Raw genomic sequence first — 11,733 nt, 5'->3', positions numbered from 1 at the left:
GAGGTCAAAGGTTCGTTTATTGGTCAGAGGGGTAATGATGGCAGATTTAAACGACATACAACCATACAAGTTAGGAACTGGAGTAGGCTATTCAGCCCCTCGAGCCTACTCCGCCATTTGATAACATCATGGCTGATCTGATTGTGGCCTCAACTCCACTTCCTGTCTACCCTCTGTAACCTTTAACTCTCTTGTCGAACAAGAATCTATCTAACTCAGCCTTAAAAATATGCAATGACCCAGTCTCCACTTCTCTCTGTGGAAGAGAATTCCATAGAGCAACAACCCTCTAAGAGAAAAAAAATTCTCCATCTTAAATGGGAGACCCCTTATTTTTAAACTGTGCCCCTTAGTGCTAGTTTCTCCCACAAGAGGAAACATCCTTTCAGCATCCACCGTGTCAAAGCCCCTCAGGATCTTATACATTTCAATAAGATTACCTCTCATTTTTCTAACAGCCGAAGATCGAGGACCATTAACAATATTGGCCAACATGAGGCCCAGGAGAAGTTGAGTGGTCAGCAGTTTAATAGTATAAGGTTGAGAGAGCAGGAAGTGAGTCTCATGAACAAGATGAGCTTGGAGAGGGCAAAAGGAAGATGCCTGTAGTCAGGCAGTGTTGATAATAAAGAGATGAATTTGGCAACCCAGTGAAATAAATAACAAGGAGCTTTATTTGACCTGACACACAGGTAGCAGTAAAGGCAGGGTCTACATTCCCCTGTAATGTTGCAACACTAACAATAAAATAAACTCTGCATCACAGGTGCATTCTATGATGACGTCCATGTAACATGGTAAATCCCGTGGAAGGTGAAGCTCAGAGAAGGCAGTCTAGAACAAAGCTAATCGTTTTGGGTTCTCCAGGTTAAGCCTGAAGTTCTCCAAAAACTGAGACGCAAGTTCATCATCCACCACACGGCCATCACTGGACAGAGTGACTGTCATCATATCTTTAAGGTTGAGGCTGGGGTTCCCTTTGTCATCTTCAGAAACTGTCAGATCCTGGCGTGACTGCCCGATGGCCAAGATACAAGCCTGGGGGGGATTAATCACAGCACTGAAACCGCTGATTCCAAACATTCCCAAATTGGAGATACTGAAAAAAAGAGTGAAAAGAAAATGACCATCTTCATTTCTACTGCAGCCTTTGACACTCAAGTCACATGGCATCAGTGACCCACTCCAGTCAATTACCTGCTTGTGTCGCCAGTTCCCTTCCTGCGTCCCCAGTTCCCTTCCTGCGCCGCTCGTTCCCTTTCTGCCCCATCAGTACCCGGCTCATGTTAGACACCCACCCACTTCTCTGTCATCAGTCGCCTGCCCCTGTCAGTTAACTGCTTGTGTCAGTCACCTACAAAGTTCTGTCCTTCTGTTTGGAATTTTATGCTTGAAGCAAACGTCAAAACAGCCAGGCTAGCTTTGAGGCTGCAACTGTTATACCCATTCACCTGTTGTGTATTTACCCTGTGTCAGAACTAAATAAACAAACTTTAAGATGTATGGTGGCCTCTGAAGACCATTTTTCTTATCACCCTTCCACTTGTTTTCTCTTATCTACTCCTCGGGAGGTGAGGGAAGAGGGTGCAGCTGTCTACAGAAACAGTGTAAACTATGAAATATCAGTTCTCCTGATTGCCCCGTAATCTATTCAGCTGAGAACTAAACTCTCCCTTGGTTGTAATTGGTGGCCCGAGGATACTGCAATACCAACCAGGCTTCTCGGCAGATGTTAGGGCGTTATATAACTAGGATGCATTTAAGTTCCTAAAGCTGCCCCATTCACAGTGATTCACAACCTTTATTAGATATTAATTTGAGTTTAGCTTTTGCATTCAGGAATTAAAGTGAATTAAATATGTTGAAGATAAGAAGGTGGTTTTTGTGAATAAGTCGCTTCAGGCAATTTAATCTGCTCTTTCCACAGTACCAGCCATACTATCGCCCATATAACATCTGTAATATGTTCACTGTGATGCTAGCCATTCTGCCTGGTAACCGCAGGGGAAGGGATATTTTAAGGGTACTGAAGAAACACCCAGCATCTTTGGAGAAGCAATTTTATTTTATATCTTATCGGACAACCTCACCTTCAATCCCATTCTAAACTGTACATGATTCTGGAGTATAGGAGTTGTGGATCTTTCTGTCTCTCCATGTATACTCTTGTGGTTGGTCTCTCTGTCTTTGCATTTCTATTGTTTTCTCTCTACGCGCCTGTGGTTCACTGTCTACCTTGTCAGTGCCTGTCTTACATTGTTCCTATGTGTGTGTGTGTCTGTTTTTTTCTCCCTTTGTGTGAGAGCATCTAATCCTCTCTCCATCCCTGTGTGCATCTGTGGTTCTCTCTCTGTGCCTGTGCGTATCTGTGGTCCCCTCTCTACACCTGTGTGTGCCTGTGATCTGCTCTCTCTGTCTCTGTGTGTTGGTGATTCTCTCTCTCTCTGTGACTGTGATTTCCTCTCTGTGATTCTCTCTCTCTCTCTGTGACCATGATTTCCTCTCTCTCTCTCTCTCTCTCTCACTCTCTCTCTCTGTGATTCTCTCTCTCTCTGTGATTCTCACTCTCTGTGATTCTCACTCTCTGTGATTCTCACTCTCTCTGTGATTCTCACTCTCTCTGTGATTCTCACTCTCTCTCTGTGATTCTCACTCTCTCTCTGTGATTCTCACTCTCTGTGATTCTCACTCTCTCTCTGTGATTCTCACTCTCTCTCTCTCTCTGTGATTCTCTCATCTCTCTCTGTGATTCTCACTCTCTCTCTCTGTGATTCTCACTCTCTCTCTCTCTGTGATTCTCACTCTCTCTCTCTGTGATTCTCACTCTCTCTCTCTCTGTGATTCTCACTCTCTCTCTCTCTGTGATTCTCACTCTCTCTGTGATTCTCACTCTCTCCCTCTGTGATTCTCACTCTCTCCCTCTATTTGTGATTCTCAGTGTGTGACTGTGATTTCCTCGCGCTCTCTCTGTGACTGTGATTCTCTCTCTCTCTGAGACTGTGATTCTCTCTCTCTCTGTGTGACTGTGATTCCTCCCCTCTCTCTGTGTCTATGATTCTCTTGCTGTGTGACTGTGATTCCCTCTCTCTCTGTGTGTCTGTGATTCTCTCTCTGTGACTGTGATTCCCTCTCTCTCTCTCTGTAATTCTCCCTCTCTCTTTCTGTGATTCTCACTCTCTTTCTGTCTGTGGTTCTCACTGTGTCTGTGATTCTCACTCACTGTGTTTGTGATTCTCACTCTGTGTAACTATGATTTCCTCGTGCTCTCTCTGTGATTGTGATTCTCTCTCTCTGCGACTGTGATTCGCTCTCTGTGTGTGACTGTGATTCTGCCCCTCTCTCTGTGATTCTCTTGCTGTGTGGCTGTGATTCCCTTTCTTTTGGTGCCTGTGATTCTGTGTGTGTGTGACTGTGACTGTGATTCACCCCCCTTCCTCTCTGTGACTGTGATTCCCTCTCTTTCTGTGACTGTGATTCTCTCTTTCTCTGTGTCTGTTATTCTGCGCGTGTGCGTGTGTGACTGATTCCCCCTCTCTGTGTGACTGTAATTCCATCTCTTGTCTGTGACTGTGATTCCCTCTCTCTGTGACGGTGATTCTCTCTCTCCCTCTGACTGTGATTCTCCCTCTGTGCATCTGCGATTCTCTGTGTGCGTGTGTGACTGTGCTTTCCTCTCTCTCTATGTAACTGTGATTGTGTGTGTGCAACTGTGGTTGCCTCTCTATCTGTGACTGTGATTCCCTCTCTCTCTCTGTCTGTGATTCTCTCCCTCTCTCTGTCCGAATTTTTTTCTCTCTCTCTGCGTGTCTGTGATTTTTTCTCTCTCTCTGCGTGTCTGTGATTTCCCCTCTCTTTGTGAAGGTAATTCTCCATCTCTCTCTGTGTGACTGTGATTCCCTCTCTCTCTCGTGTGTGATTATGACTCTCTCTCTGTGTCTGCGATTCTCTCTCGCTGCGTGTCTGCAATTCTCTCTCTCTGTGTGTCTGCGATTCTCTCTCTCTGCGTGTCTGCGATTCTCTCTCTCTCTGCGTGTCTGCGATTCTCTCTCTCTCTGCGTGTCTGCGATTCTCTCTCTCTCTCTCTGCGTGTCTGCGATTCTCTCTCTCTCTGCGTGTCTGCGATTCTCTCTCTCTCTGCGTGTCTGTGATTCTCTCTCTCTCTGCGTGTCTGCGATTCTCTCTCTCTCTGCGTGTCTGCGGTACTCTCTCTGCGTGTCTGCGATTCTCTCTCTCTCTGCGATTCTCTCTCTCTCTGCGTGTCTGCGGTTCTCTCTCTGCGTGTCTGCGATTCTCTCTCTGTGCGTCTGCGATTCTCTCTCTGCGTGTCTGCGATTCTCTCTCTGCGTGTCTGTGATTCTCTCTCTCTCTCTGTGTCTGCGATTCTCTCTCTCTGCGTGTCTGCGATTCTCTCTCTCTCTCTGCGTGTCTGTGATTCTCTCTCTCTCTGCGTGTCTGTGATTCTCTCTCTCTCTGCGTGTCTGTGATTCTCTCTCTCTCTGCGTGTCTGCGATTCTCTCTCTCTCTGCGTGTCTGCGGTTCTCTCTCTGCGTGTCTGCGATTCTCTCTCTCTCTGCGTGTCTGCGATTCTCTCTCTCTCTGCGTGTCTGCGATTCTCTCCCTCTCTGCGTGTCTGCGGTTCTCTCTCTGCGTGTCTGCGATTCTCTCTCTGTGCGTCTGCGATTCTCTCTCTGCGTGTCTGCGATTCTCTCTCTGCGTGTCTGCGATTCTCTCTCTGCGTGTCTGCCATTCTCTCTCTCTCTGCGTGTCTGCGATTCTCTCTCTCTCTGCGTGTCTGCGATTCTCTCTCTCTCTGCGTGTCTGCGATTCTCTCTCTCTCTGCGTGTCTGCGATTCTCTCTCTCTGCGTGTCTGCGATTCTCTCTCTCTCTGCGTGTCTGCGATTCTCTCTCTCTCTGCGTGTCTGCGATTCTCTCTCTGCGTGTCTGCGATTCTCTCTCTGCGTGTCTGTGATTCTCTCTCTCTGTGTCTGCGATTCTCTCTCTCTGCGTGTCTGCAATTCTCTCTGTGTGTCTGCGATTCTCTCTCGCTGCGTGTCTGCAATTCTCTCCCTGTGTGTCTGCGATTCTCTCTGCGTGTCTGCGATTCTCTCTCTCTGCGTGTCTGCGATTCTCTCCCTCTCTGCGTGTCTGCGGTTCTCTCTCTGCGTGTCTGCGATTCTCTCTCTGCGTGTCTGCGATTCTCTCTCTGCGTGTCTGCGATTCTCTCTCTCTGCGTGTCTGCGATTCTCTCTCTCTCTGCGTGTCTGCGATTCTCTCTCTCTCTGCGTGTCTGCGATTCTCTCTCTCTCTGCGTGTCTGCGATTCTCTCTCTCTCTGCGTGTCTGCGATTCTCTCTCTCTCTGCGTGTCTGCGATTCTCTCTCTCTCTGCGTGTCTGCGATTCTCTCTCTCTCTGCGTGTCTGCGATTCTCTCTCTGCGATTCTCTCTCTCTGCGTGTCTGCGATTCTCTCTCTGCGTGTCTGCGATTCTCTCTCTCTCTTTGCGTGTCTGCGATTCTCTCTCTGCGTGTCTGCGATTCTCTCTCTCTGCGTGTCTGCGATTCTCTCTCTCTCTGCGTGTCTGCGATTCTCTCTCTCTGCGTGTCTGCGATTCTCTCTGCGTGTCTGCGATTCTCTCTCTCTCTCTGCGTGTCTGCAATTCTCTCTCTCTCTGCGTGTCTGCGATTCTCTCTCTCTCTGTGTCTGCGATTCTCTCTCTCTCTCTGCGTGTCTGCGATTCTCTCTCTCTGCGTGTCTGCGATTCTCTCTCTCTCTGCGTGTCTGCGATTCTCTCTCTCTCTGCGTGTCTGCGATTCTCTCTCTCTCTGCGTGTCTGCGATTCTCTCTCTCTCTGCGTGTCTGCGATTCTCTCTCTCTCTGCGTGTCTGCGATTCTCTCTCTCTCTGCGTGTCTGCGATTCTCTCTCTCTCTGCGTGTCTGCGATTCTCTCTCTGCGATTCTCTCTCTCTGCGTGTCTGCGATTCTCTCTCTGCGTGTCTGCGATTCTCTCTCTCTCTTTGCGTGTCTGCGATTCTCTCTCTGCGTGTCTGCGATTCTCTCTCTCTGCGTGTCTGCGATTCTCTCTCTCTCTGCGTGTCTGCGATTCTCTCTCTCTGCGTGTCTGCGATTCTCTCTGCGTGTCTGCGATTCTCTCTCTCTCTCTGCGTGTCTGCAATTCTCTCTCTCTCTGCGTGTCTGCGATTCTCTCTCTCTCTGTGTCTGCGATTCTCTCTCTCTCTCTGCGTGTCTGCGATTCTCTCTCTCTGTGTCTGCGATTCTCTCTCTCTCTCTGCGTGTCTGCGATTCTTTCTCCCTCTGCGTGTCTGCAATTCTCTCTCTCTCTCTGCGTGTCTGCAATTCTCTCTCTCTGTGTGTCTGCGATTCTCTCTCTCTCTCTGCGTGTCTGCAATTCTCTCTCTCTGCGTGTCTGCGATTCTCTCTCTCTGCGTGTCTGCGATTCTCACTCTCTGTGTCTGCGATTCTCTCTCTCTCTCTGCGTGTCTGCGATTCTCTCTCTCTCTGTGTCTGCGATTCTCTCTCTCTCTGTGTCTGCGATTCTCTCTCTCTCTCTGCGTGTCTGCGATTCTCCCTCTCTCTGCGTGTCCGCGATTCTCTCTCTCTCTCTGCGTGTCTGCGATTCTCTCTCTCTCTGTGTCTGCAATTCTCTCTCTCTCTCTGCGTGTCTGCGATTCTCTCTCTCTCGCTGCGTGTCTGCGATTCTCTCTCTCTCGCTGCGTGTCTGCGATTCTCTCTCTCTCTCTGCGTGTCTGCGATTCTCTCTCTCTCTGTGTCTGCGATTCTCTCTCTCTGCGTGTCTGCGATTCTCTCTCTCTCTCTGCGTGTCTGCAATTCTCTCTCTCTCTCTGCGTGTCTGCGATTCTCTCTCTCTGCGTGTCTGCGATTCTCTCTCTCTCTGCGTGTCTGCGATTCTCTCTCTCTCTGCGTGTCTGCGATTCTCTCTCTCTGCGTGTCTGCGATTCTCTCTCTCTGCGTGTCTGTGATTCTCTCTCTCTCTGCGTGTCTGTGATTCTCTCTCTCTGCGTGTCTGCAATTCTCTCTCTCTCTGCGTGTCTGCGATTCTCTCTCTCTCTCTCTCTGCGTGTCTGCGATTCTCTCTCTCTCTCTGCGTGTCTGTGATTCTCTCTCTGCGTGTCTGCGATTCTCTCTCTCTCTGTGTGTCTGCCATTCTCTCTCTCTCTGTGTCTGCGATTCTCTCTCTCTCTCTGCGTGTCTGCGATTCTCCCTCTCTCTGCGTGTCCGCGATTCTCTCTCTCTCTCTGCGTGTCTGCGATTCTCTCTCTCTCTGTGTCTGCGATTCTCTCTCTCTCTCTGCGTGTCTGCGATTCTCTCTCTCTCGCTGCGTGTCTGCGATTCTCTCTCTCTCTCGCTGCGTGTCTGCGATTCTCTCTCTCTCTCTGCGTGTCTGCGATTCTCTCTCTCTCTGTGTCTGCGATTCTCTCTCTCTCTCTGCGTGTCTGCAATTCTCTCTCTCTCTCTGCGTGTCTGCGATTCTCTCTCTCTGCGTGTCTGCGATTCTCTCTCTCTCTGCGTGTCTGCGATTCTCTCTCTCTCTGCGTGTCTGCGATTCTCTCTCTCTTTGCGTGTCTGCGATTCTCTCTCTCTGCGTGTCTGCGATTCTCTCTCTCTGCGTTTCTGCAATTCTCTCTCTCTCTGCGTGTCTGTGATTCTCTCTCTCTGCGTGTCTGCAATTCTCTCTCTCTCTGCGTGTCTGCGATTCTCTCTCTCTCTCTGCGTGTCTGCGATTCTCTCTCTCTCTCTGCGTGTCTGCGATTCTCTCTCTCTCTCGGCGTGTCTGTGATTCTCTCTCTGCGTGTCTGCGATTCTCTCTCTCTCTGTGTGTCTGCCATTCTCTCTCTCTCTGCGTGTCTGCGATTCTCTCTCTCTCTCTGCGTGTCTGCGATTCTCTCTCTCTCTCGGCGTGTCTGTGATTCTCTCTCTGCGTGTCTGCGATTCTCTCTCTCTCTGTGTGTCTGCCATTCTCTCTCTCTCTGCGTGTCTGCGATTCTCTCTCTCTCTGCGTGTCTGCGATTCTCTCTCTGCGTGTCTGCGATTCTCTCTCTCTGCGTGTCTGCGATTCTCTCTCTCTGCGTGTCTGCGATTCTCTCTCTCTCTGCGTGTCTGTGATTCTCTCTCTCTCTGTGTCTGCGATTCTCTCTCTCTCTGCGTGTCTGCGATTCTCTCTCTCTGCGTGTCTGTGATTCTCTCTCTCTGCGTGTCTGTGATTCTCTCTCTCTGCGTGTCTGCGATTCTCTCTCTCTCTGTGTGTCTGCGATTCTCTCTCTGTGTCTGCGATTCTCTCTCTCTCTGCGTGTCTGCGATTCTTTCTCTCTGTCTGCGTGTCTGTGATTCTCTCTCTCTCTCTGCGTGTCTGCGATTCTCTCTCTCTCTGCGTGTCTGCGATTCTCTCTCTCTCTGCGTGTCTGCGATTCTCTCTCTCTCTGCGTGTCTGCGATTCTCTCTCTCTCTGCGTGTCTGCGATTCTCTCCCTCTGCGTGTCTGCGACTCTCTCTCTCTGCATGTCTGCAATTCTCTCTCTCTCTCTCTGCGTGTCTGCGATTCTCTCTCTCTGCGTGTCTGCGATTCTCTCTCGCTGCGTGTCTGCGATTCTCTCTCTCTCTGCGTGTCTGCGATTCTCTCTCTGCGTGTCTGCGACTCTCTCTCTCTGCGTGTCTGCGATTCTCTCTCTCTCTCTCTGCGTGTCTGCGATTCTCTCTCTCTGCGTGTCTGCGATTCTCTCTCGCTGCGTGTCTGCGATTCTCTCTCTCGCTGCGTGTCTGCGATTCTCTCTCTCGCTGCGTGTCTGCGATTCTCTCTCTCTGCGTGTCTGCAATTCTCTCTCTCTGCGTGTCTGCAATTCTCTCTCTCGCTGCGTGTCTGCAATTCTCTCTCTCTCTCTGCGTGTCTGCGATTCTCTCTCTCTGCGTGTCTGCAATTCTCTCTCTCTGCGTGTCTGCAATTCTCTCTCTCGCTGCGTGTCTGCAATTCTCTCTCTCTCTCTGCGTGTCTGCGATTCTCTCTCTCTGCGTGTCTGCAATTCTCTCTCTCTCTCTGCGTGTCTGCGATCTCTCTCTCTGTGTGTCTGTGATTCTCTCTCTCTCTCTCTGCGTGTCTGTGATTCTCTCTCTCTCTCTGCGTGTCTGCGATTCTCTCTCTCTCTGCGTGTCTGCGATTCTCTCTCTCTCTGCGTGTCTGCGATTCTCTCTCTCTCTGCGTGTCTGCGATTCTCTCTCTCTCTCTCTGCGTGTCTGCGATTCTCTCTCTCTCTCTCTGCGTGTCTGCAATTCTCTCTCTCTCTCTGCGTGTCTGCGATTCTCTCTCTCTGCGTGTCTGTGATTCTCTCTCTCTCTCTGTGTGTCTGTGATTCTCTGTGTTTCTGTGATTCTCTCTCTCTCTCTGTGTCTGCGATTCTCTCTCTCTGCATGTCTGTGATTCTCTCTCTGTGATTCTCTCTCTCTCTGCCTGTCTGCGATTCTCCCTCTCTCTGTGTAACTGTGATTCCCTCTCTCTCTCTCTCTCATGTGTGATTGTGACTCTCTCTCTGTGTCTGTGGTTCTCTCTATCTGTCCCTGTATGTGTATCTGATTCTCTCTCTCTCTCCTTCTCTCTGTGTGTCTGTGATTCTCTGTCACCCTTTCATTGTAGCACGGTATATGTTTGTAGCTCTCTGTTATTGCATGTATTTATTCCTATTACACTTTAAAAGACAAATCCAATCTTACGTAAGGTGATCGTTGAACATGACGGTGTTATCCACCAGTGCCTCTGAGGGCAGCGCTTGAATTCTAACAAGTAAAATCTGCATTGTAAGAGATAACATTTCACAAAATCGTGAACCTGCGATAGGATGTTCTCTCTGGGTAACATGCCTAGCACTGACCAGAAAGGAATACTTTCTGAAATCTGCCCTCACAACGTGTTCAATTTTCATGCTTGTTGGACGTATCTGAAATATGTTTTAGATTTACTTTCTCTTGCCTATTAAGTAAATTATAATCCTCTCTACAAGGTCCCCTCTGGTATGACTCTTTAGAAGGCTAATTTATCAGGCCCTCCTCGTACCTCTTCGCTGAGTGCTCAGGGATTAGCTTCATTGTTGTCTGCACTGCCTCAAATGCCCGGATGGCCTCTTTAGGTGAAAGTGTATCATGTGAACTATTCTGAATTTGGTCAATCAGCTTAAATGCTTAGTTTTAACCCAAATGGTAGGTGGACAAAGGCAACTACTGTGTGTATGTCACTCAGAAATAGGATGCAGCAGTAGATGTTGTCAATGTGACAGTGCTGTGGATGACATCACTTCCCTTCCTATCTGATCAATTTGTAATTGTACTCAAGATTTTTGGTGCAGGCGGTACATAGTTCTGATCATTGAGGTGTCCTTCATTTGTAATGTGCAATGGCTTTTCGCAGAAGCTTTGTGTGAACTCTGCTATTGAGTTGAGATATAATTTAGAAAATGCTAGAAAAACTCAGCAGGTCTAATAGCATCTGTGGAGACAAAGACAGAGTTAACATTTCAAGTCTGTATGACTCTTCTTCAGAGCTCCACAGATGCTGTCAGACCTGCTGAGTTTTTCCAGCATTTTCTGTTTTTGTTTCAGATTTCCAGCATCCGCAGTATTTTGCTTTTATTTTATTATATGAGATATAATTCACAACTGTCAGTGTGGACAATCAAGGTCAAAAATATATTCCATGCATCTCAGCTGCTCCAACTGCTAGGGAGAGGTAATGCAGTTAGATATCCTACTAAAAGAGTCCCTTGCCTGGGTTTGCAGAGGTTACAGCTGAGTGGTTGCTTCATTAGAAAACAGTCAGGGGTAAAACATGGTGCATATTTCATATTGTTTGTGCACCTTACTCTTTCTTTCATTGGATTGGCTGTGTTATCTTCAAGGAACAGTGCCTGCTTTATTTCTGTAACAGTCCAAGAGTTGCTGGCATTAGGACTGTGCAGGACACCTTTACTGGCAGATTAGCCACCGATGATCACCCAGACAACTCACTGTATATGCAAAGTATGCTGGACAGGCTGTCTCATTTTGGTAAACTTTATACAGGCCATGGAATTGCTTACCGCTTACAATGTGGCTACAGCCAATAAAGGATTGAGAACAAAAGTGTAAGAATAGGTTCCAGGAAAAACAAACATGCCCCAACTCAACAAAATTGCAGACTTCCAGTGCTTTAATATCCTACAACTAGAAGTAGAATGATAGAGGTAAAAGTACAGAGCTGCTGGTGTTTTACCTGAAGGATCCCCCCTGGTATTCCTCAGGCAGCAGCTTTCCTGCTTTTGCTTTCTTTGCGAGTGCCTGGAATAGAATTATAAACATTGCTGTTAATTTATTTTGCAGCATTTGAGCGTGCAGTATGTGCTGGAGAGAATTCCCCAGCTAACAAAGAGCAAATTGTTTCTCTATGTATTCTCAGTAACATCACAAACTTCTTGTGAACACAATTTGCTGACAGAACTAACAGAACGGCCTAAACCGAAATCAGTTAGATAGCAAGTAGCAAAGGAACAAATTGGAAGAGGACATTTAATGTCTGGGTCAGCACACTGTTCAGAAACTGAACAGAAAATAAAATAGGCAACTTGAAAGATCTTGGTAAGAAACTTCACTTTTGGATTATTTTGTCTGTTTAAGATCCAGATCACTCCCAAAGTCATCTCATACTTCGATAACAAAGAACCTTAATGAAATACCTGTA

At 47.9% G+C, this 11,733-nt stretch overlaps 1 protein-coding gene across 1 annotated transcript in view; it reads right to left on the bottom strand.

Annotated features, from left to right (window-relative positions):
• Positions 1 to 656: 656 nt before the first annotated feature.
• pdhx (pyruvate dehydrogenase complex component X) overlaps positions 657 to 11,733 on the bottom strand; it is a 199,915-nt gene continuing 188,838 nt past the window's right edge. The window contains exons 9-10 of the mRNA XM_078548835.1: positions 11,269 to 11,333; positions 657 to 1,099 (exon numbers count right to left, since the gene is read on the bottom strand). Of these exons, the coding sequence (XP_078404961.1) occupies positions 835 to 1,099; positions 11,269 to 11,333 (330 nt within the window). The 3' untranslated portion in view covers positions 657 to 834. The remainder of the gene's footprint in view (positions 1,100 to 11,268; positions 11,334 to 11,733) is intronic.

The sequence above is a fragment of the Cetorhinus maximus genome, chromosome 9 (genome assembly GCF_964194155.1).
Source record: "Cetorhinus maximus chromosome 9, sCetMax3.hap1.1, whole genome shotgun sequence".
In the NCBI taxonomy this organism is placed as follows: domain Eukaryota; kingdom Metazoa; phylum Chordata; class Chondrichthyes; order Lamniformes; family Cetorhinidae; genus Cetorhinus; species Cetorhinus maximus.
The sequence above is the reverse complement of the archived record's forward strand: the minus strand, read 5'-3'. Positions and strand labels throughout refer to the sequence as shown.